Below are 24,006 nucleotides of genomic sequence, written 5' to 3'. Positions count from 1 at the left end.
AGGAACCAAAGTGAGATTTGAATTGAAAGATTTTAAAAAAATTACTATGAGTCCAGTGCCTCCTGGAGGTACTCAACACGAAGGTGCTTGATGCCGTTGTGCACAGTCAGCAGCGCATCCGGCGTTGATTCATCAATCTCAAGCTCCTCGTACAGCTTGAATAGCACCGTGCCTGATTCGAGTGTCGTTGACCAGTCGAGCAGCATCATCGCAAAGGCCTCCTGCTCGAGGGCAGGACTTTCACCAGAAGGCCAGAGGAACACTTGCTCGTATATTGACTTGACGGTTTCGAGGAAGGCACGCGGATGGAAGCGCTTGCCTTCAGAGAATATGCCTGGTGGCTGTGGCCAGGGTGGAGGCGCCTCGGTTTTGGACACCTGCTTGGCGCCGTCGGCACAAAAGCCCTGTCTGTGGTTGTACCCCGAGTTCGGGACGGGGTACATGATGGTCTTGCAGCGGGAGCATGTTGTGCCTTGCGAATCTGTAGATAGAGAGTTGTGAGCAAGCAAGAAATAGATGAGAAAGGACTTGCGCACCTTCTTTCCCAAGCCCAGGCTCGGCCTTGATGAGCTCAATAGCGGGACAGTTGCCTTCTCCAGAAGGACTCTGAGCCAGAATGAGCTGTATTGTAGTGTTAGCACAATGAAAAATGTCAGTGAGCGACTGGAAACTCACATTTGAAGTCATTTTTTGCGACACGGTTCATCACGGCGACCTCGATCTCGCCGAGCTTTCGCAGAAGGGCCTGGGGGTTCTTCTTCACCGTTTGGAACCATTGGCATGGTTCTTCTCCTCAGATGGTTGTTGTAGGTCTCGGTAGCTGCAGCCCACTGTTTGGGTGTCATCTTGAAGGAGATCCACGCAAACTCGGCTCTCATGTCCATGAACAGGTGGAATTCGACATCGCCGGAGATGTGCATGGCACAGGCATCGATTCTCGTCGCAATGGTGAAGAAGTGTTGAGAACGGGTCATTCCTGGGGGCCTCGGAATAGGTGTGAGAGCGGTGGTACCAGCAACTGGGTTTGGGGGAGTGGAACTGGGTGTGACCGGCGCGGGAAGCTGACACTGAGTGCTGGCGCCAGCATCTGTCGGCCATTGTGAGGGAGCTTTGCAGTAGGGCAGCCGGCTTCTTGGTTTCAGGAAGTGGTCCAGTGTGATTGATGGAGAAATCCCCTGTAAATGCGGATCAGAGGAGGGTATAATGGGAGTGGAGGGGGGGAAATGGGAGAGAAAGAGTGTGCTTACCTGTGATGCGGCAACTTCTGGGACATTAACACTAGCGGCGGCCGTCATATGCCGCATGATCTTGCGGGGTGGCCTGCACGCTGCTGGCCTGGCCTGGCCAGAATCTTCAGGTTCATTGTCATCCGCCTTGCGCTTTGTTGTTGGTTGCGGTTGAGTGTTTGCTGTCATGACGGCCAAATGAGAGTTGGCCTCGCTAGTGTCAGTGACTTCTGCGACTGTGGGAATTGTGGTGGTTAGTGAAAGCTGCGCATCGAAGGGGGCCTGAGGCTGGGAAAGAAGCTGCAGGTCAATGTTGAGCTCTTCAAGTATTTCAGACCTCGCAGACTGCAGGGCAAGGTCAACTGCATCATTGCCTTCGCCACTAAGTGCCTCAAGAAACTTTGGGCCAGTCATATTGAGCTTGATTGGTGACTCTTCCGCCTTGACATCCAGTAGCCCACCAAATGTGGATGCAAAACTCGATTTGACGAGCCCGAAGTGCTCCTCGGACGTGGTCTGAATGAGCTCTGGCAGGCAACATGTGCTGGTGGTCTTCTCTTTGAGTCGGAGGTTGTTGAATTGCTTTGCGATCCTGTTGATGAGGTGAATGTGATGAGAACCATGAGTTGATGCGACAAAGTCTGATTTTCTCGCCCTCAAAAAGGAGACGCGGATGTTTCGTCGAAGAATGAAGTTGTGGCAAAGGCCCGTGAATGTCACAATCCCGCTGGTGTGCACACGCTGGAGTGAGTTCCACCCTTTGTGCGACCCCTCCACACGGCTTCCATCTGTTCGTATGTCCTGCCGCTGGCGTTCGAGGCAGCCTTTCTGTACATGTTTGAGCTGTTCCTCGTGAACCTGAAATTGATGTTAGTGTGAAACAGACTTTTCTGGGACGAGTTACTCACTTTGCGTGCCCCCACTGACCAAACTGTGCCTTCACATGCCCATTTGTCGAACGTCGAGGTAAGTCTCGTCTCCTGCTCATTTCGGTCCCAGTACTTTGCGGGATTCCCGCCTTCAGCATGTTTCTTCAAGATACAGGCAGAGATCTCCACGACTACCTCTTTCCGGTGGGGATTCTTGGAGGGATTAAGGATAACAGTCGCATATCTTGCTCTTAGGATTAGTTTGTAGACTATTAGATGCAAATAAAGATGTACTCGCCTCATAATGAAATGCCAGACATCCAGTTTCATTGTGGCATCAGGGAAAACGACAGACACAGCATTGCGAACATGGCAGCAGTTGTCGGCAACAAATACTTCAGGTGGAGGTACATCCAGAGCCTCGCATCGCGTCTTGAGGCCTTTGAGAAGTTCGCTTATCTTGGCATTTGACTGACCGTGACAGAAGCGCTAATATAGATCAGTCAGTAGGTGCCGTCTCCAGTCTCATTCAGTTGACCTACCCAGCCCACAATCTCACCATTCTCGTTCATCAGACTTATAATCCCTCCCTTCAGGACCTTCAGCTTCTGCTTCTCTCGGCTGGTGATGGTTGCTTTCGTAGCAGCACGGAATGTGTTGTCAAATGAAATGCTTATACCTACTCAAGCGCTGGTGAGTGTCAAGCACTGATAGTAGAGCAATTTCTTACCAGAGAGAGTGCGAAGATATTCCTCTGACTCCCTTTCCCGCGTTCCCGACACAAACTCCTGGAAGATCTCGCTGACCATGTCATGTGAGATCGGCCTCGCATTGTACTCTTTTACGTCGTAAGGATCCGAAAATGCCCGAAGTGGATTTGGGCTGAAGAAATCCATCCCGTGTCATGTCGTTCGACGCGACTTCCAAGCTTGAAGGTATTCCAGCTTCCGCCTGTTGTACTCAAGCAGATGAAGTTCTTTAGAAGGTGTGTGTTAGTGCAGTGTTTGAGAAAGTAGAATAGTGGTACTCACGTCGGATGTTTTCAGCGAGAGTTCCTGCAGTAGATGATGGGTGCAACTCAACAACTAGATCAAACAGCTCACGACTAACAGCACATCTGTAGAAGAAGATTGGTACGTCCGCTGCCGGTGAATGTGACTTAGCCTGCTAATCAACAATCACCAGCCAAAATTGATCAAGCTCACCTGGAATGGACCAATGGGACCAATTGCGCCAGAAGTCCGGATTCGTTGTTGCGAAGCAGTGTCCTTTGAGGTGCGTCTTTCCATTATGCTCACAGTCGCTTTCTAGGCCCTTCTTACTTGTTGGATCAGTTCTGCAACTCTCACAGCGGAGCTGCATGCCTAATGCTGCCTCATCAAGCATTACTCCATGGACATCCCGAGGACCAGTCCCAGTCCACCCATCCCACGAAACACCATCCCTAGAATCGCATCGCGGACATCTTGCAAGCTCAGGGTGATAGAATGGATGTATGACGCGAAGAGGCTTCAAGTACAAGACTTCTGGGTTGACTGCAGGCTCAGATTGATTGCGCTTTCGGGCATGGAGGTAAGATGGTGGCAGAAAATGAGGGCCAAGTATTGGAATCCTGCTGTCCAGGCATGGTCGCGTGAGTGTTTTCACTGATCGTATTCGTGTCTTCTCCGAGATATAGTTGATGTACTCAATCACTTCAGCCTCCCATTCACACTGGCGCTTGGGTCTTGGATTGGCCATTCGCTCTGTATGTCCTGTCCATGACCCAACGCGTTTTTTCACCTAGCGCAACTGGTCATTAACAGGTCAGTGTCAAGATGTGAAGTTCTGCATGCCTATTGCTTACCGCGTCTTTCCAGTTTGCCTCGAATTTTTTCTGCCTGTCCTTTGGCTCCAGCATTGACAGCAGTTTGCGCACCATGTCTGGTTCATAGACGGACATGATTCTGCCGAGTCTCCAAGGGCTCTGTGTGTGGAAGGGATAGCAAATGTAACTAGTATTGTAAGGGTAATGAAAAACGATTTTTTTTGCAATTAGGGGCCGCTTTTTGCGCTTGACTACTTCACCGCACTACTAGTGTCCGAACTCGAGTTGAATCAGTCTACCTGAATATTCCATATAACTGCCGTGCCAAGTCACCGTCAAAATAAATTCTATTGTTCAAGCGTGATTGGTGGGCTGAATGAATTCAATTAAAGGCTCAAAACTGACAACTGGTGCTACTGCATACTACGTAGTTCAAACCTACTATATGGCTCCACATCTCCACCACGTCCCTCCGTCAAAGTCTACAACTGGGGTTGGGGTGCAACCTGCAACTATCAAATCCGAAAGTACTGAGACAGCTGTCCAATTGTTCACTGGCAACGGTTTAGATGCTGTATCTGTCAGAGTTCACCTGAACTCACAGATTCACACCGAGGATATCGAGCAGTTTGTGCGGTTCGGATTTGATGAACAAGTCAAAAGCCTTGCGACTCGTTCGGGGTTTCAAGTAGCAATGGTCCAAGACATCTACAAACATGTTAGCAACTTCAAACGGTTGAAGAAAGTTATCAGGGCCATGCGTGCCTCTGCAATAGAGCGCGCTAAAGCCGAGATTGAAGCGCAGGAGATGGAGGACTTGTATGCCAGCGAGTCTGACTCGGAGGATGACAGGGGCAAGAATGACGGAGGAAAGGACACTGATAAGAAGCGAAAGTTTGGTGAGTAAACTTGAGCAGAACTTGAGATACATACATACAATGTATTAACTATTGAATTGTATTGAACCGAAATTTCCAGAGTCGGAGAGTTCGGAGAGGTCAACGTAAGCACTGGACGGTGTCTTGCAGATTCGGGAGGCGCAGGAAATGAGGTTTGTCACCGTTAAATAAATCTGTGTGTGAAGTACGTACCTTAGGGCATCACAGACCTCTCAGGGCCTGTACTGTCGAGACGGCGAGCAAATATCTGCTGCCTTGAAGTTGTAAATGAATAATCTGTGTGACAGTGTGAAGTACGTACTTTTGGAGCATCACTGCATCAATAAAGACCTCTCAGGGTCTGTACCGTCGAGACGGCAAGCAAATGTCTGCTGCCTTGAAGTAAGTTGCAGCAGCACATGAGAATAGGGTACGTACCTCGAGACTGCTCCTTTCAAAGTTCAAACAACCCCTTCGCGAGACCTCCGATCTCCGACAGAGCGACCCCTTCGCAGCTTCCCGCGCGCCTGCGGCGCGAGGACCCCTTCGCATGACCATATTTTCGGGAAGGGTGTAAGCATATTGCTTACTACACGTGACGAGCGACATTATGATTGGACACCACGTGTTGTTTGTCTCTTATTTGTTCTCATTCATATATAAGACCGGTCGCCCCTGTACATACATCTTATCTCTTACTGTACCGCCAAATCCATACGCTCATCCACGTTACCTCTGTCCGATCGACTGTCAGTGTTGGCTGTTACTGTGACACCCTCACAGTTACCCACTGTAGAACATCCTTCGCACATCTAAAAATGCATCAATATGAACGGTTGACGAATAACAGTACACGGGGTGAGTGAATCAAATCTACTAGGGACCCGACTCTACTATCAAGTCCCAACAGACGGTTCCACGATGTCTTCACGCACATTCTTCTCCACCGACACACGAATACTAGACGCACCCTCTTCGCCCAGCATCTCAATATTCGACACTGGACCTGTGAACCAATGCACGCCGCCATACACAGGGCAATAGTACCACATGATAGACAACATGAGTATACCACCTAGAACGACCACGGTGTAGTTCATGTTCGCAACATCGGTTTGTGGCGTCGTCGGGAAGAAAAATACAATGTCCATGATGAACATGTAGGACACCGCAATGACAGCGACCGGAAAGCTCTTCAATTCACGGATCAATGGTCAACGCACATCTGATAAGCACCAAGCCTCCGACTCACGAAGATGCCCAAATTGAATGGACCGGGCTTGAAATCGTTTTTGAACGCGAAGCGCGCTGCGATTGGTATGATATATGCGATGTATAGTGCCGTCACGGAAAGAGAGAAGATAGCATTGATAGCTTGCGGGCCCGCGAAGGACAACAAGCCGAAGATGATCGAGATGGCGGCGACGAACCAAACGGTGTTGACGGGCGTCTTGGTGAAGCCGTTCATACGATACAGCCAGGATGAGAACGGTAGTGCGCCATCACGAGCAAATGCGAATGTTTGGCGGGATGAAGCAAGGACCATGCTCGAGCCCATCATATATCTGCATCCAGTCAATCATAGTTCAGAGGGCACAATTGTCCTACTTACTGAGCGAGGACGACGATGGACCATAATGCAAGCGTCGCGTTCTGGCCGAATCTGTCGAAGAAGATTTGAGCTAGGGGCTGTCCAATCGGGCTGTTGAGAAGGGAGTCCACGTCGGTGCCCATGCAGAATGCAAGAGAGACGTTGATTGCTGCAAGATGCTCAGCAACTTTCGAGAATTTTTCATGAACAAATACGCACCCCAGCCGAGGATTCCTGCGATCCCAATGGCGCTGACCTGGAATGCATTCAGTTTTTGTACCACAAATGTGAAATTCGAGGCTTACAATGGCCCATGGGACAGCAGTAGCAGCATTCGACGATTCCTCACTAATATGTACACTCGAATCAAAGGCGCCTGAACCCGATATCGACAACAATGTCATATGCAAAGAGCTGTGAGAACATACCAATTGTCCAGGACGGCGCAAGGAAGCTCAGAATGAATGCGTAGCCATCTGGCCAGCCGTTCACTGTACATATCATTATGATATCAGTCAGGTTCATACTTCACTAGCGGAATGTGTTCACTCACAGTTTGTGAAATTGGCGAGCGCATAGCTTGCACTGTTCATGTTCTCCTTCGGGGTGGCAGCGGGAAGGCCAATCATAACGGCGAGACACAAACTGTCCAGAGTATTTCAGATTCCCATGTATTCTGGTGTGTTCTACATGACTGCAGCACGAACCCCACATTGAGCACGACATAAACTGTTTGCAGTCTGGCCAGCACAGCAGTTCCCAAGCAGCATATCACCGCGTGAGATAGGACTATTGCAACATAGACTCCGCTGGGTGTTTACATCATGAGTAGGCTGCATTGAGTGGATCGGTGACTTGAATGACGCACAATGTCTGCGCACTTGTGGCGGTAAAGGTCTGACCCGAGCCAATGGATGCTGCTGCCATTATTTGCACTGCACATCCCCAATCGATAGACGCTATCCAGAAGCTCATGCTAAGCAAAATAAAGCATCACAAGGCGACAATGAGCGTCTTACCGACAGATGCTATAGGACCCAATGGTGTTTGAGTCTGATATCGGGTCATCATACTTCTGCTCGTCACAATGGACGTGAAAGACTTACACCCAACAATCCAGGAAAGCAAATTCCTACACCGTAGAGATGACAAGGAGTGATGTCCAGAAGTATAACTGTAGTTCATCCACGTCATTCGAGGATACTACGTCGGGAAGACCAGACCGACTTACGCCTCCTGATGTTGGCGCTGCAGAACCCAATTCTGCCATCGACATCCCTATGCAGAGGATAAACAAACTGGCAACTGCCCACTATTGGTGAATGGGTGTGGGATACCGGCAAGTAAATATGCCATCTATCAGCATAATTCGCGCATGGAGTTACCACAGGAATCACGTACACCCCACACCATTGAGGCTGGTCCTCCATTAGGCACGGCGTAAAACAGAACAGAACTGTGCAGAACGGGTGAGACAAATGGCACCCTTGGGGGGAGAAAAAGTTGCAGGTAAAGAAGAGAGGACAACGTACGCGATCGAGGGCAGTAAGCCAATAATGCTGAAAGCTATACCAAATACCTGTGGTCAGCTTCGCCATCAGTTCCTCAATCACTGCACGTAGCAACGCAGATACCTCTAGGGGTGTGAATGCACGCTTGAACTCCTGCTTGTACCCGAGCTCAGCGAGCAATGCCTCGTCTGCCTTTGCAATGGAGTGCTGCGGAGATTCCATATTGCGCGCACCCAGCGGGATAAAAATGAAGGAACAGGGTGCCGAAGAAAGCCGGTCCTACTCCATTGTGTAAGTTATATACAAGGAATAGCGCTTATTCAATGGAGCAAGCCATCAGAACACGACATTGATACCATGATAGAACTGCCTGATAAGTAAACCACCACGCGCTGATACGTAAGATAGCCATTGGGCTGTGTAGCAATTGGATATTGACCAGGGACCTTTACTGCCTGACGCCTCAGTTGGACATCGAGAACATATCTTGGTGATAGCAACTAAACACGCCCTTCCACAACGGTTGTACGTGACAGGTTTCCCATCGCTGTTAGACACATGCATTCTAGGCTGGTGCTACAAGGATATACCAATCATAACACGAAGGGGGAGCGTAGCGAGACGGGTACTTGATGGTGTGGAAAATATAGGCGAAATTGCAAACAGATACCGGATTTTAGGTGTGATCAAGACAGATGGTGCGTGCCACGACCTACCTATGTGATAGAGTGATGGAATGACTCTAAGAACAGGAATTTGTGATCACACTCACCAAAAGCGGCTTGGGCGCTTGGGTCCGACGCTTCAACTGCACAGCGCACTGAATCTGAACTGAGGGAGACTTGTCTACGGGTCTGGACTTTTTGGGAAACATGCGCTCGTAAGTAGACTGTTGACTTTGACTGAAACAGCCTGCGCTCCGCAGTTGAAATTATAGTATGTCGTCACCAATCGCTGGGACATAGGAAACATCAGCGATAACGCCGCGCCAGAAATTTATTTGAAGGACCACCATGCAAGTATGGGACTTGGAGAGCGGAGCGAATTCTGATATGGGACGCCTAGAGCCCGGTCGGTCGGAGAAAGTGCAACGTGGATCACAGCGTTATCTCTTGACGGGAAGAAAGTGGTTAACGAGGTTGTGGAAGGACACCAGACGCGTTGTGGAGTCAAATGTGAGCAGATCTGGGGGCCCGATAGAACTGCGATGCGGTGGGACGTGGAGAACGGAGAGGGTATAAATGTCATTGCACACGTGAGTTTTTGGTCGGTCATCTTCAAAAAGCGTTGAGAGACTCTTCTGGGAGTCTGATGAGCTCTGGTTGGCAACTTGTGGCTTTGTCATCTGAAGCGAACGGTTCGGCTCACGTAATTTATGCCTGGCCTCACGAGACCATCATGATTCATAATGTGCTCAACTCCTCCTTGGAAAGACAACACTTATCATACATGATGGTGGGATAGACTTTGATTTTGTCGCCAAGAAAAGCGAGATGAATAATGTGGAACGTGGAGAATTGAGACTTCAAATTGGATATCATCCTCTAGCCAATCAAGACTGGATACGAATCGTGACGCTTGTGCAGTCATCTACTGGTGGACACAATGACTCAGAGTTGGCGCCCTCAGTCAAAATCTGGGATGCGAAGACAGGTGAGCCCGTGACGCATCATTCTCATAGCCGGGATGCCCACCTCCATATACAACGATAAATAATGGCGGCAAATCGAACCGTCACCAAAGATATCTATTAACCAACCCGTATGACGAAGAAGACATTTGGATGTTCGTGTTTCTCATGATTGATTTCATCGACTTATAAACCTTAGGACCTTCACTACAGCCAAGTGGCAGAAGTGGTTATTGAATCTGTCATTCCGCCGGTGCTGCGGCAAAATTTTCCCTCCAAAAGTACTTCTGCTTACACTGCAGGTCGCGGAGTGACGAGTCAAGACCAATACGAGAAATTTGAATTACTCATTTTTGCCAAATGAGTTGCTAATTCCTTCTAGGTTGGTAATGTGGAGTGTGAGCGAAACGTCGCAGGCCAGCAGCGACATCCACACTATGACACAGGTAGGTACGAGTGACCGTCTTCGGAGCACGATTGGCATGCCGCATGTAGTACTTAAAACAGCCATTCATAACTGAATTACACCATGAGATACGATGAGCTCCTTCATTCCCTGTTTGCGCTCCTCCTAACAGCCATGTTACGAACTTACAGCTGCCTAACCACTGCATTTCAAGTTCTGACAACACGCAGCTTGCCTTCGGAGCGGTTTGTCTTTGTATGGCAGGAGCAACTGCTCGAGTCTGCCTTCCTAGATTAGGGAAGCGACTTCTTCCAGCCAAACGGCGGAGTGGTTATTTCCTGCCAGCAGAATTGTCTTCCAATAATTCTTCAACACTACATATTGTCGAGACTTGGCATTGATGGATAGAATTTGAAGTATGTCTGTCGACTAGATTTCAAATACCTATGTTTATTCTCTGCCAGCAGAACTGCCCTCCAACAATCGAGTCTCCAACACTATGGGCAGTCGGAACGTGGCTAATGGAATAGAATAAGGAATTTGAAGTATGCTTGCCAACTAGATTGCAAGCGAGACCATCCAGGCGTCTGTCAGTGGCATTGCTTTGCTAACCTTTACAACGGGACTTAAAGAGCCAGTTGTACCTTGAATGCACTTGCGATGAGTTCTTTTCTTGCGCTCCTCCGATCAGTCATGCTACAACTGCATGACCTGCGCATTTTTGACAACACACAACTCGTTCTCGGGGCTGCCGCTTGCCTTGGGGTAGTAGGAGTTTTTTTTCGGGTGTACTTTCCTCAGTCAAAGAGTCGCCTTCCTCTTCCACCTTCCCCTCCCACTTGGAGGCTTTGGGGGCACTTCCTACCGCGTCGCAAGTAAAGTTTCGTGTTTAACTGCTTGTTCTGTAATGCTGACTTTGTGTCCTATCGCCGGCAAGTTCATTTCTCACAATAGCGGGATGGATTAACGAGTACGGTCCTTTAATCACCGTTCGATCGGGATTTGAGAAAATCGTTGTTATTGGCCGTTACAAAGTCAGTCCCTGCACAAGATGTCATACCCAGGCTCAACATTCTGTTGCAGGCCGCGATGGATATTATGGAGAGCCAGGGCGGAACACTAGCTGATCGTCCTCGCAAGATTGCTGCTGGAGAAATTCTTGGTGGCGGACTGGGCATTGTCCTTACACCCTTTGGGGACAGGTTCCGTCGGATGCGTAGGTTAATAGTCAGTAATACTTCTCCTATCTTATCTGACTTTTTAACGTGATGCAGATCACTTCATACGCACCTCCAACCTAAAGCAGCTGAGGCTTATCAACCCCTACAGATGTCACACGTGAAAAACACTGTCCTCGACATTCTTGATGACCCATATAATTTCCAGAACCATGTGATGACGTGAGTGCCTTTGGTTATGATAATACTTTGCTTACAGGTATTCTGAAGTTTTGCTGCGACGACAATTATGAAACTTGCATATGGAGATACCACGCCCACGTCTGCGACCGATCCCCAAGTCATCGAGTTGCGCCAAATTATGGAGTTGGTTCGTAGAGTCCTGCGCCCTGATGCTTACTACCTGGTGGAGTCGATCCCGTGGCTCAGACACATTCCTTGGTACGGCCGAGAATTGAAACGGGGTTTTGAGAAGACCAAGCAACTCAACGTCGGTCAGCTGAACCGCGTGAAAGAGCAAATGGTATGCATTACCTTTCCAACCTTCACATAATCTCCAAGTCCTTCCACAGCAGAGAAATGAGGACATCGGCCCATCATTCATGAAATATATGCTGGAAAATGGCGATGTCCATGGCTTGACAGAGGACGAGACTGCTTTTCTTGCTGGGGCCTTTTATGGAGCTGGATCCGATACAGTAAGTATTTATTGCCATGTCCTAGATATGTGACTGAAATTAGGTGTCAGATTGCTTCGGGAATATCCATCGTGCTCCTGGCAGCGGCATGTTTCCCCGAGGAACAAGCTAAAGTTCAGGCCGAGCTCGATGCGGTCATCGGAAGGCACCGAGGTAACTCAATTCCCTATTACAGTTCTGTAAATTCAATGGTCTCTGCACTCAAGTGCCCACCTTCGCCGACCAACAATCACTTATTCGCCTGCCCACCTTCATCTCTGAGGCTTTGAGGTGGAGACCTGTTACTCCAAATGGTGGGTGTCATTGTAGTTTTGGACCTACAGTTTACTACATCCACATTGCAGGATTGGCCCACCGAACAACTAAAGACGTGATCTGGGCAAGTGATCTCTGAACAACTTTTGTGCGAATGATGATCCAGCCTATCAGGGAAAATATTGTATTCCAGCTGGGACGACGGTATTCGGCAACCATTGGTGAGCATCGTGCTTCAACTTGTCAAGACACGAAGGACCTAACAGTCACTGCCTCAGGGCCATCTGTCGAGATCCAGAAGTCTTTCCCGAGCCTGACGTGTTCAAGCCTGAACGCTGGATCGACGACCAAGGCCACCTGAGAGATGATTTAACCAATTTTGTCTTTGGATTCGGTCGGCGGTAAGTACCCTCTTTCAGTCATTCGTTCTTTAAATGACATTCCTTCCAGCGTATGCCCCGGACAACATGTCGCAACCAGGTAAGACTAGTTTCCACGCACATGGCCTTCTGGGCTCACTTCGGTTGATACAGATCGGTGTTCATAAACGCCCTGCTTATTCTTTGGGCTTTCCGGCTCACTCTGGATCCTACCAAGCCGTCGGATGACATGGGATTCATGAATGGGGAGAAACCAAAATCAAACCGGCCCTGCACCATTAAGATTGAGACAAAGATTCCCGAAACGGAGCTGAGGCACATGATGCAGAATTATCCTGAGGTCACGTCTTTGGATGAGATCGATCGCCAGTAGCGAGAGAACGAAGAACCAGAATGTCCAATATTCAAGTTGTGAAGCATCCCTCCGAGTAGAACACCCTTCGTGTAAGCCTGAGTACTCGCAGTAACTCTACCTGTAACTTGTTCCTATTTCGGATTGTATATCATAGCTGTCGACTATGAATCTGGCTCGCAGTGCAAGGAACCTCAATGTTCACATTGGCAATGTCCATAAGATTAAGGGGTAAGTAATGGCATACGTGCAGCACCTCGGCTCTCACATTTTCACCATTCAATCCTTCGGGCTAGCAAACGAACTTTACTTTTCCTCGGTCCAGGCGCATCAGGAAATAAGAACGATAATGCACACCTGGAGAAGTTCCCAAAATTGGAACCTACGAAAAGAAATGCATGTGGAAAATTGTATTACCTGGACGGTTGATATATAACAGCACACGGGGTGAGCAAATTAAATCTACCATGGACCTAATATCGGCACCTTTCTATTATCAAGGCCCAACAGATAACTCCCCGATGTCTACACCAACATTCTTCTCCACCGACCCCCGAATACTCGACGCACCCTCCTCACTCGGCTTCTCGATATTCGACACTGGGCCCGTGAACCAATGCACGCCGCCATACACAGGGCAATAGTACCACAGGATAGACAAGATGAGTATACCACCTAGAACAACCACGGTGTAGTTCATGTTCGCAACGCCGGTTTGTGGCATCGTCGGGAAGAAAAATACAATGTCCATAATGAACATGTAGGACACCGCAATGACAGCGACCGGAAAGCTCTTCAATTTACGGATCAATGGTCAACGTATATCTGGTAAGCACCGAGCCTCCCACTCACAAATATGCCCAAATTGAATGGACCAGGCTTGAAATTGTTCTTGAACGCAAACCGCGCCACGACTGGGATCGCATATGCGATGTACAGCGCTGTCACGGAAAGAGAGAAGATAGCATTGATAGCTTGCGGGCCCGCGAAGGACAACAAGCCGAGGATAATCGAGATGGCGGCGACAAACCAAACGGTGTTGACGGGTGTCTTGGTGAAACTGTTCATGCGATACAGCCAGGATGAGAACGGCAGTGCGCCATCACGAGAAAATGCGAATGTTTGGCGGGATGAAGCAAGGACCATGCTCGAGCCCATCATATATCTGCGCCCAGTCAATCATAGTTCCAATGACACAACTGTCCACTTACTGAACAAGGACGACGATGGACCATAATGCAAGCGTCCCTTTCTGGCCGAAGCTGTTGAAAAATATTTGAGCCATGGGCTGTCCAATCGGGCTGTTGAGAAGGGAGTTCACGTCGGTGCCCATGCAGAATGCAAGAGATACGTTGATTGCTGCAAGGTGGTTAGTAGCTTTTGAGATGTTTACATGAACAAATACGCACCCCAGCCGAGGATTCCTGCAATCCCAATGGCGCTGACCTGGAATGCGTTTAGCATTTGCACTACAAATGCGAAAATAGAGGCTTACAATGGCCCATGGAACAGCAGTAGCAGCATTCGACGATTCCTCGCTGATATGCACACTCGAGTCAAAGGAGCCTGAGCATGATATCAACACTAATGGAATGTACAAATATCTGTAAGAACATACCAATTGTCCAGGATGGTGCAAGGAAGCTCAGAATAAATGCGTAACCATCTACCCAGCCGTTCACTGTATATATCATTCTGAGATCAGTGGTGTTCATCAGCGGAATGCATCCACTAACAGTTTGTGAAATTACCAAGCGCATAGCTTGCATTGTTCATTTTCTCCTTCGGGGTGGCAGCAGGAAGGCCAATAATAACGGCGAGACATAAACTGGCCGGAGTATTTCAGCTGCCCGTATTTTTGAGTGCCTATATAACTGCAGCACGAACCCCACATTGAGTACGACATAAACTGTTTGCAGTCTGGCCAGCACAGCAGTTCCCAAGCAGCATATCACTGCGTGAGATAGGACTATTGCAACATAGACTCCGCTAGGTGTTCAACATCATGAGTAGGTTGCGTTGAGTGGATCGATGTCTTGAATGACGCACAATGTTTGCGCACTTGTGGCGGTAAAGGTCTGACCCGAGCCAATGGATACTGCAGCCATGATTTGCACTGCACATCCCCAATCGATAGATGCTATCCAGACGCTCATGCTAAGCAAATTAAAGCATCACAACGTAATGAGCGTCTCACCGACCGACGCTATGGTCCCAATGGTGTTTGAGTCTGTTATCCGGACATTATATCTCTGCTAGTCAAAATCAACGTGAAAGACTTACACCCAACAATCCAGGCAAGTAAATTCCTACACCGCGGAGATGACAAGGAGTGTGTCCAGAAGTATAACTTTAGTTCATCCACGTCATTCGGGGATACCACGTCACGAAGACCAAAGAGACTCACGCCACCGGATGTTGGCGCTGCAGAAGCCAATTCTGCCATCGACATTCCTACGCAGAGAATAAACAGACTCGCGACTGCCCACTATAGGCAAATAGGTATGGGATACCGGCAAGCGGATGTGTCAGCCTTCCGATCGGCATCATTCGCGCATGAAGTTAGTAAAGGAAGCACGTACACCCCACACCATTGAGGCTGATCCTCCATTAGGCACGGCGTAAAACAGAACAGAACTATGCAGAACGGGTGAGACAAATAGCACCCTTAGGGGTAAAGAAGGGCAGTAAGGAAGAGAGGACAACGTACGCAATGGAAGGGAGTAAGCCGATGATACTGAAAGCTATACCAAATACCTGTAGTCGTCTTCGCCATCAGTTCTCCGATAACTATAGCTAGTACCAACGCAGATACCTCTAGAGGTGTGAATGCACGCTTGAACTCCTGCTTGTACCCGAGCTCGGCGAGCAATGCCTCGTCTGCCTTTGCAATGGCGTGCTGCTGAGATTCCATATTGCACGCACCTAGTGGGATGAAATGAAGAAGGGATAGGGCGCGAAGAAAGCCGGTCCCACTGGCACTGCATCGCGTTATCTACGAAAGCGCCTACTATAGAGTAAGCCCGTGCCATACGAACAGAAACCCTGACAGAACTGCCTGATAAGTAAACTACCACCCGCTGATAAGTAAAAGATAGGCACAGGTGGATATCCGATGGGTACACTGAGATTCGTGAGAACGTATCTTCGTGCAACAAATCATAGAGCAGGCTCGTGAACGAATCAGTAGACAATTGCTGCCACACGTAATCGTGCATACCACAGTGGGATGCTTCCGGAAGCTGTTGCTTACGCGACAGGAACGGAACTTAGTAAGTTACCGCGCGACTTGCCGTTTGGGTAAGCTGGACCGTCAATTTGCTCGTGATCAGCTCTACTTCTACTTCGTTCAACGTTGAAACGTTGAACTGTCATTCCACTGACATTGCTGTCGCAACAACGAGCCTGCAACGCCTGGACCATGGACATCGGTGGAATAGGTATTTTTTCGGCTATGGAGAGATACTACTGCTTAGCTCACATACGTACCTGCCCCGAAGGACGATACCACCGAATTCAATATTTACAGATAATACGAGGTCCAAGGCATGCATACAATCCACCACTGCGATCTGCATTTGCGATGATTCAGATTTACGTGAAAATTACCTCAACGATGGGGAGCATATTTCCTAGAACTAGAATGCTGACGGAATGTGACAAAACTGCAGTGAAACGATGACGATGGCTATAGTTATACAGTACACAACCCACAATCGAATGAGTTACAAGGTGAATTACAGCGCGTACTAATCCTAGGGTGATGCTTCGGAACATTGGCGATTCATCCACCGTCAATCACGCAGCCTCAGGATAATTCTGCATCATGCGTTTGAGCTCCATTTCCGGAATCCTCGTCTCAGTCTTGATGGTGCACGGCCGATTTGACCTCTCCCCAGTCATGAATCCCATGTCGTTCAACGGCTTGGCAGGATCCAGAGTGAGCCGGAAGGCCCAAAGAATAAGCAGGGCGTTTATGAACACCGATCTGTGCCAATCGAACTGAGCCCGGAAAGCCACATGCGTGGAAACTAGCTTTACCTGGTTGCGACATGTTGTCCGGGACATACACTAGAAGGAATGGCATTAAAAGAATGAATTGCTCAAAAACGATGCTTACCGTCGACCAAACCCAAAGACAAAATTAGTCAAATCATCTCTCAGGCGGCCTTGGTCGTTAATCCAGCGTTCAGGTATGAACGCGTCAGGCTCGGGAAAGACTTCTGGATCTCTACAGATAGCCCTAAGGCAGTGACTGTTAGGTCCGTCGTATCTTGACAAGTCGAAGCACGATGCTCACCAATGGTTGCCGAATACTGTAGTCCCAGCTGGAATACAATAGTTTTCCTGACGAGCCAGATCATTATTTGCACGATAAACTGTTCAGAGATTACTTACCCAAATCACGTCTTTAGTTGTTCGGTGAGCCATTCCTACAGTGTGAATGTAGTAAATTGTCAGTGCAACACCATGATGACGATACCCACCATTGGGAGTAACAGGTCTCCATCTCAAAGCCTCAGAGATGAAGGCGGGCAGGCGGATCAGTGACTGTTGATCAGCGAAGGTTGGTGCTTGAGTGCGGAGATCATTGGATTTACAGAACTGCAATAGAGAATCGAGTTACCTCGGTGCCTTCCTATGACCGCATCGAGCTCGGCTTGGACTTGAGTTTGTTCCTCGGGGAAACATACCGCCGCCAGGAGCACTATGCATATGCCCGCAGCAATCTGACACCTAATTTCAGTCACATATCTTGGGACACGACGAGAAAAACCTCACCGTATCGGATCCAGCTCCAAAAAAGGCCCCAGCAAGAAAAGCAGTCTCGGGATCTGTCAAGCCATGAACGTCCCTATTTTCTAGCATATATTTCATGAATGAAGGGCCGATTTCTACATTGCTCTGCTGCGGAACGACTCAGATATTATGTGAAGATTGGCAAGGCAATGCATACCATTTGCTCTTTCACGCGGTTCAGCTGACCGACGTGGAGTTGCTTGGTCCTCTCGAACCCCTGTTTCAATTCTCGGCCATACCAAGGAATGTGTTTGAGCCACGGGATCGACTCCACCAGGTAGTACGCATCAGGGCGCAGGATTTTACCAACCAATTTCATGATTTCGTGCATCTCAATGACTCGGGGATCGGTCGCAGAGAAGGGCGTGTTATTCCCATAGGCAACTTTCATAATTGTTGTCGCAGCATAACTTCAAAATACATGTAAGCAATGTAGTATCATAAGCGTAGGCACTCACGTTATCACATGGTTCTGGAAATTGTATGGATCATCAAGAATGTCGAGGACAGTGTTCTTCACGTGTGACATCTGTAGGGGTTGATAAGCCTCAGCCGCTTTAGGTTGGAGATGCGTATGAAGTGCTCTGCATCACGTTAAAAAGTAAGATAAGATAGGAGAAGCATCTACTGACCTACGCATCCGACGAAACCTGTCTCCAAAGGGTGTAGAGGCGATGCCCAGTCCGCCGCTAAAGATTTCTCCAGCAGCGATCTTGCGAGGGCGATCAGCTAGCGTTCCGCCCTGGCTCTCCATAATATCCATTGCGGCCTGCAACAGAATGTTGAGGCTCGCTATGACATCTCGTGCATGGACTGACTTTGTAACGGCCGATGATAACGATTTTCTCAAATCCCGACCGAACGGTGATTAGAGGGCCGTATTCGTTAATCCATCCCGCTATTGTGAGAAAGGAACTTGTCAATGATAAGACACGATCAGCATTGAATGACAATCAGAAACGCGAAAATTTACTTGCGAGGCGGTAAGACGTGTCCCAAAAGCCTCCAAGTGGGAGGGGAAGGTGGAAGAGGAAGGCGACTCTTTGACTGAGGAGGGAACACCCGAAAAAATACTCCTACTACCCCAAGGCAAGCGGCAGCACCGAGAACGAGCTGCGCGTTGTCAAAAATGCACAGGTCAAGCAGTTTTAGCATGATTGATGGGAGGAGCGCAAGAAAAGAACTCGTGTAACGGCATTCAAGTTATAGCTGCCTCTTTAAGCCTGTTGTGAGGTTTAGCAAGGCAACGACGCTGACAGACGCCTGTATGGACCCGCTTGAAATCTAGTTGGCAAGCGTAGCACTTTGGCAATTGCCTCATTCCAATTCATTAGCCACGGCCCGACGGCCCGTAGTGTCAGAGAATTATCGGAGAGCAGTTCTGCTGGCAGAAAATCATCACACCTGCCTGAAATCTAGCTGCCAAGCGTACTTCAAATTGCTCATTCTATTCCATTAGTGACACGTCTCGACAGCCCGTAGTGTCGAAGTCTTGAAGAACTATTGGAGGACGGTTCTGCTGGCAGAGAATAACTACTCCGCCGCTATGCTGGAAGAAGGCCCTTCCCTGATTTAGGAAGGGAGATTCGAGCATTTGCGTACCCCGAAGATGGCTACCTGTACCTGCCAGTACTTGTCATGTGGATAGGTCACTGCTGGCCTGTTGACGTTTCGCTCATACCTGGTGGCACTTGACCATTAAGAGAAACCATTGGAGAGTGTACTACCTCCGACGGACATACCCCACATTACGCTCAGCTAGTAGGAGGATTAGTAAGGCAATGATTGGGCAACGACAGCAACGGATAGTACCTGCACGGGGAACCCGCTTGCAATTCATTTGGCAAGCATAATTCAAATCTCTCATTATATCTCATTGGTGTCACGTCTCGACTTCACGACCCATGATCCAAACCCTACTAACTAGACCGTCAGTAGACAGGGACCGACTTGCAATTTTTTTGGCACGCATGCTTCTCGTTCGGTACCACGTTTCCTGGGACTCTGCGACCCATCGTATAAGCAGAAGCACTTTTGGAGGGCAATTACTACTGCAGCGCCGTGTGGCAGAATGGCAAAATGCCGGTTGATTGTAGTCTGTACTAGGCCCGACTAGGGTTTGTATTATTGTAAGTCAATGAAATCAATAGGAAAAACATGAACACCTACATGCGAATATCTTCGTGACACGAGCTGATCCACAGATACACCGCATGCACTGCACTGCAATCTGCCTCGTATTGTCGCCGATGTTGCGCGTATGTTGATGGGTGAGCGCTGTGAGCGGCTCTGCACGTGGTTCCTAAGCAAGAATCCACCTCGGCCAAACTTGTGACTCTATTACGTAACGAGGCACGAGCGAAGAACTAGAGTTTAGTCTTTGCGCGAAGCAACGGGTGCAGTACGAACCCTTTGCCTTCGTACTGCAACGGTCCCTCCTCTCAGCTCAGTCGTCCTCAACGACTTCGTCTCTTTTCTTTTCTTTTCTTTCTCCACAGCTACGTATCCTTCGCATTGCATTTCCTTTTCTATTCTCTCTCCCGGAACAACATTGAACGAACTTCCGTTTTCTCCCGGCTCCACATGGACCGCATTCTCGCCGACCCAGCGCTTGAGGCGCAACCCAATTTCGAGTCCGCTGCATATGCAGGGTGGCTTAACACACTCACTATAGGAGGAACAACCAGAGAGGATGCTCTCGTGCAGATGGCAGAAGGTTGGAGGATCGAGCGCCAGGAGTGCATTGACCTCTGGCAACAACAAAGTGAAGCAGATGCCCGTGCACAGTGGGATCGGGAAGAGCTCAATCGAGCCGAGAAGGAAGCCAAAGAGCAAGAAGAACGGCGTGAAGCCGAGAAGAAGAAACCCAAGATTAATGACTTCGACACCAACACAACCGTTGCAGACGTTCTCATCCCACGTCCTTCCCAGTTCGCCCTACAGAAAATAAAAAACATGGAGTATGTAGAATTATGGTATTTTAGTCCGGACGGCTGTTGCGATGCCTCTGACAACTCCAGGTCCTCTTCTGAAGATGCCTATGGCTTTGCAAAAGTCGAGGGCATGGTTGCCCTCAAACCAGTTGCATCATTCAATGCTTCGCAAAAAGCTCCGCAAGACCACGACCTCTCCTGGTGGCAATTCGACCTGGCGAAAACCAGCTTCCTCATCCATCTCGAGAAGTGCAACTGGCCGGAGAAGCACCAGCAGGCTCTAGCCATGTTTTTCATGCTCATTACCAACCACGAACATCGAACGCGCTCACGCGGGGAGAAGACCCTGCTTCGTTATGCAGGATTCATATGTTGCGAATGGCACGACCGCCTCACCCAAAACCAGGGATTCAATATCAGTATTTTCAACAACGTTCTTTACAACACCCTATCAGATGATGTCTGGGAGGCGGAGTGAGACAAAGGCATTAAAATGGTATGCCCATCACTCCCAACATCCAAACTCGTAACTAACACAACTCTTCCTTCCCTTTCACATGACCTGCTGACCCTGACGTCCTGCTCCCGCTTGCTTAACTCCTGCCCTGCTCGCCGCGCTCGTACCACACCTTGCTCGCTTCACTTGCGCTACACCCTGCACACCACATCTGGCACTCACTATCTCCCGCTCCCGCTATCTCTCACTCCTGCTATCTCCTGCTCCTGCTATCTTTCACTCCCACTATCTCCCGCTCCCGCTATCTTCGGCTCCCGCTATCTCTTGCTGCTTCCTGCTCTTGCTACCCACTACCCAACCACATCATGCTCCCACCCTTCCCCCCCCCCCGCTCTTGCCTCGCTTCACCAAACCAGCTACAGAACGCAATGCCCAACGTGTCCTCGTGTTCCTGAGGCCGCGAGGCGGGGGCAAACCGCAGCAAACAATCAGGGGCCGAAGCACCCTCTCCGTCAAGCAATGACTGCTATCATCCTTACCGCATTCCAAGCGCCAACCAGCCCGGAAAGAAGCCCCAGAAAAGCCAGCAGTCTTTTCCAATGGGCGCAGGTCAATCCGGGCCATCAGCCTGCGCCCTCTGTCTTGGCCGATTCCATCACAACATCCACAAGTGCGAATCCGAGTTCCTTTGGGACAAACAGACCAAAACTCGGTGCCACCGAAACGCAGAGGGGCATCTCGTCAATCCAGACGGATGCAAACTCTGCTACAACTGGCAAAGACCGAAGGGGTGCTCAAGCACCTCTCGTTCTCACAGTACACGAATGTTCAGGATGCGGAGCGAAGAGCCACGGAGCTCAAGAATGTCCTCAAAGCGAGAATGTCTAATGCTATCACTCCCTATCACCCCGAAGTCTGGTTGCACTTCCTTAATTCCACAAACCTTATCCATAAATATGCACATATACCAAACGGTTTACGTATTGGCTTCATGGGTAGCATCCCCGATATATCTCACACCTACACCCCACCTAATAGCACTTCCCTCCTCGAACACCATAGCGCTTTCACTACCATACTTAATCACGAATATCTCATGGGACGATATATCGGACCGCTATCAAGATCCGAAACTGAGACACTCATTGGTCATTTCCAGACAGCCCCCCTTTCCATGGTCCCAAAACCAGGGAAACCAGGGAAATTTCGGCTGGTACAGAACCTTTCATTTCCCCTCCATCCTTCCCCTACAGTATCTTCTATTAATTCCTCAGTTGATTCAAACCTATATCCCTGTACATGGGGCACAGCAGCAACCATCTGCCTCCTCGTCTGGTCCCTTCCACCAGGTTCGCAAGCTGCTGTACGTGACGTCGCCGAAGCATATCGCACAATCCCACTCCACCCATCTCAATGGCCGGGACTCGTGGTCAGAACGGGAACCGACAGCTTTGCAATCGACTCAAGTTTTTGCTTTGGTTTCTCCCCATCTGCAGGCACCTATGGTGAAGTGGCAGATGCAGGTGCAGATATCTTTAGGTCCCAGGGAATGGGTCCCGTGTCCAAATGGGTCAGATGACCACTTCTTCATACACATTCGTCGCGAACATCTGGACAGTTATAATAGCCTCCGAAAATCTCGCGCTGCCATCATCGCACAGAACGGAGGGCTCCTGGTGGACGGGGGTTGAAAATGGTATCGGGGATCCACCATGCCAAATGGCCGAGTCGAAGAGTACGACGAAGACCAAGCTTTCCCCATCCAAGATCTATCATCTACCTCACCACATTCCCCTGAAGATGCCTTGTTCACCTACTGCTTTGACGACATCGGCTGGCTGTCCAAACTCCTCAGAATTCCATGGGAGCTGGCAAAAGACATTGTCTTCTCGTCATGTGCACCCTTCATCGGATTTCTCTGGGATCTGGCGACCCGCACCGTCTCGATCCCACAGAAGAAGAAGGAAAAATACCTGGTGGCCATCTGGGAATGGGAGACCCAACCCACCCACACCCTACAAGAAGTCCAGCAACTATACGGAAAGCTACTCCATGCCTCCTTGGTTCTCCCAGCAGGGTGAGCTTACCTCGTATCTTTCAAATCCATGTTTTCCATCTTCTGTGACCATCCGCACATGCCACATACCCCTCCCAAACACACAGCCGAAGACCTCTGATGGTGGAAAGCCAACCTCGCACAATCCGACGTCTCCCGCCCCATCCCCAGACCCATTGAAGTCATTGAACCCGCGGCTTACTCTGACGCTAGCTCAGGCACTGGCATCGCGATATGGATCAAAGGCAGATGGTGGGCCTGGTGTCTCCTCCCGGGCTGGAAAGCCGATGACCGGGACATCGGATGGGCGGAAGCAGTTGGAATGGAGCTCCTCATCCTCGCACTCACTGCTCACTGCCCAGAAGGCAATTGCATCAAAATTTTTGGCGATAATTGAGGCGTCATTGAAGGTTGGTGGAAGGGATGGAGCTGCAACAAGGCTACCAACACAGTATTCAAGCGAATCCACGAGATCGCAGCATCTTCACGATGCTCTTTCCTCACCCACTATGTACCCAGCGCACACAACCCTGCAGATGGCCCCTCCAGAGGCATCTATCCACCTCTATCCCAACTTCTCCCCCCAATCCCCATCCCTCATCCCCTTCGGAAGTTCATCACCGACTTTAACAGTCCTGCGCTCCCTTCTGAACACAGGTCTTGCAGTGCAGTCATCAAAACGCCATCAAATGCCTGATAACGAGCACCGCCATCGCACCCACATCAATGACAAGCTCCGACATCAGGGAGAAGAACTCTTCAAAGCGACGCAAACTTAGTAAGTCCAAAATTTCGAGTTTCAGGCCTCCCTTCCTCAATCTGGCGCATCTAGCCACAATCTATCCCGCTAAACTCACGCCACAAGAATCTACACTGCTGCCCTCATTGCACAGCAAAAGAGCGGCTTTGCCTCTGGTGCCCAGCAAATTCACGCTCAGCATCATCACCCCTCCCACATGCTGACACACAGCGCATACAA

The 24,006-nt window shown here is 49.4% G+C and overlaps 8 protein-coding genes across 8 annotated transcripts; 3 read left to right on the top strand and 5 right to left on the bottom strand.

The window, feature by feature from the left end:
• Positions 1–200: 200 nt before the first annotated feature.
• Positions 201–467, bottom strand: EDB91DRAFT_1005463 (uncharacterized protein; the record flags this gene model as incomplete). The annotated part of the gene is made up of 1 exon (XM_041312310.1): positions 201–467. A coding segment is annotated over one exon (267 nt), but the record flags the coding sequence as incomplete, so codon positions are not given.
• Positions 468–2,491: 2,024 nt separating this feature from the next.
• On the bottom strand, positions 2,492–4,037 carry EDB91DRAFT_1001427 (uncharacterized protein; the record flags this gene model as incomplete). Its single annotated transcript, XM_041312241.1, has 7 exons — positions 2,492–2,584; positions 2,638–2,777; positions 2,826–2,933; positions 3,012–3,071; positions 3,127–3,237; positions 3,301–3,877; positions 3,942–4,037. Coding segments are annotated over 7 exons (1,185 nt in total), but the record flags the coding sequence as incomplete, so codon positions are not given.
• A 234-nt stretch (positions 4,038–4,271) lies between these two features.
• On the top strand, positions 4,272–5,352 carry EDB91DRAFT_1160482 (uncharacterized protein). Its single transcript, XM_041319791.1, has 5 exons — positions 4,272–4,780; positions 4,840–4,923; positions 4,994–5,055; positions 5,103–5,169; positions 5,219–5,352. Exons 1-2 carry the CDS (start codon positions 4,279–4,281, stop codon positions 4,854–4,856), a joined length of 519 nt encoding a protein of 172 aa, XP_041172462.1. The 5' UTR covers positions 4,272–4,278; the 3' UTR covers positions 4,857–4,923; positions 4,994–5,055; positions 5,103–5,169; positions 5,219–5,352.
• A 317-nt stretch (positions 5,353–5,669) lies between these two features.
• EDB91DRAFT_1160473 (amino acid/polyamine transporter I) lies at positions 5,670–8,166 on the bottom strand. Its single transcript, XM_041319790.1, has 14 exons — positions 8,006–8,166; positions 7,904–7,950; positions 7,773–7,827; positions 7,603–7,683; positions 7,445–7,574; positions 7,240–7,330; positions 7,079–7,180; positions 6,925–7,016; positions 6,800–6,862; positions 6,677–6,747; positions 6,591–6,627; positions 6,393–6,540; positions 6,033–6,345; positions 5,670–5,973 (listed from the first exon to the last, which is right to left on the bottom strand). Exons 1-14 carry the CDS (start codon positions 8,102–8,104, stop codon positions 5,677–5,679), a joined length of 1,626 nt encoding a protein of 541 aa, XP_041172461.1. The 5' UTR covers positions 8,105–8,166; the 3' UTR covers positions 5,670–5,676.
• A 2,445-nt stretch (positions 8,167–10,611) lies between these two features.
• On the top strand, positions 10,612–12,802 carry EDB91DRAFT_1060274 (cytochrome P450; the record flags this gene model as incomplete). The annotated part of the gene is made up of 13 exons (XM_041314327.1): positions 10,612–10,793; positions 10,856–10,952; positions 11,002–11,138; positions 11,193–11,318; positions 11,367–11,619; positions 11,669–11,794; positions 11,845–11,947; positions 12,001–12,087; positions 12,139–12,177; positions 12,216–12,270; positions 12,328–12,450; positions 12,500–12,529; positions 12,583–12,802. 13 exons carry the CDS (start codon positions 10,612–10,614, stop codon positions 12,800–12,802), a joined length of 1,578 nt encoding a protein of 525 aa, XP_041172460.1.
• A 238-nt stretch (positions 12,803–13,040) lies between these two features.
• EDB91DRAFT_1160450 (amino acid/polyamine transporter I) lies at positions 13,041–15,777 on the bottom strand. The gene is made up of 15 exons (XM_041319789.1): positions 15,597–15,777; positions 15,492–15,538; positions 15,364–15,418; positions 15,189–15,269; positions 15,065–15,131; positions 14,979–15,011; positions 14,831–14,921; positions 14,669–14,770; positions 14,518–14,609; positions 14,400–14,462; positions 14,277–14,347; positions 14,191–14,227; positions 13,993–14,140; positions 13,634–13,946; positions 13,041–13,574 (listed from the first exon to the last, which is right to left on the bottom strand). Exons 1-15 carry the CDS (start codon positions 15,693–15,695, stop codon positions 13,278–13,280), a joined length of 1,596 nt encoding a protein of 531 aa, XP_041172459.1. The 5' UTR covers positions 15,696–15,777; the 3' UTR covers positions 13,041–13,277.
• Positions 15,778–16,498: 721 nt separating this feature from the next.
• EDB91DRAFT_841153 (cytochrome P450) lies at positions 16,499–18,975 on the bottom strand. Its single transcript, XM_041328584.1, has 12 exons — positions 18,555–18,975; positions 18,400–18,496; positions 18,214–18,350; positions 18,040–18,165; positions 17,739–17,991; positions 17,564–17,686; positions 17,409–17,511; positions 17,180–17,355; positions 17,082–17,128; positions 16,902–17,024; positions 16,823–16,852; positions 16,499–16,769 (listed from the first exon to the last, which is right to left on the bottom strand). The coding sequence occupies exons 1-12, from the start codon at positions 18,734–18,736 to the stop codon at positions 16,580–16,582; spliced, it is 1,587 nt and encodes a 528-aa protein (XP_041172458.1). The 5' UTR covers positions 18,737–18,975; the 3' UTR covers positions 16,499–16,579.
• Positions 18,976–20,164: 1,189 nt separating this feature from the next.
• Positions 20,165–20,992, top strand: EDB91DRAFT_1060262 (uncharacterized protein; the record flags this gene model as incomplete). Its single annotated transcript, XM_041314326.1, has 1 exon — positions 20,165–20,992. One exon carries the CDS (start codon positions 20,165–20,167, stop codon positions 20,990–20,992), a length of 828 nt encoding a protein of 275 aa, XP_041172457.1.
• Positions 20,993–24,006: the final 3,014 nt, after the last annotated feature.

Source organism: Suillus paluster, assembly GCF_016628075.1.
Source record: "Suillus paluster strain FC165 chromosome Unknown EDB91scaffold_81, whole genome shotgun sequence".
Taxonomy (NCBI): domain Eukaryota; kingdom Fungi; phylum Basidiomycota; class Agaricomycetes; order Boletales; family Suillaceae; genus Suillus; species Suillus paluster.
This window is presented reverse-complemented; position numbering and strand designations above follow the sequence as displayed.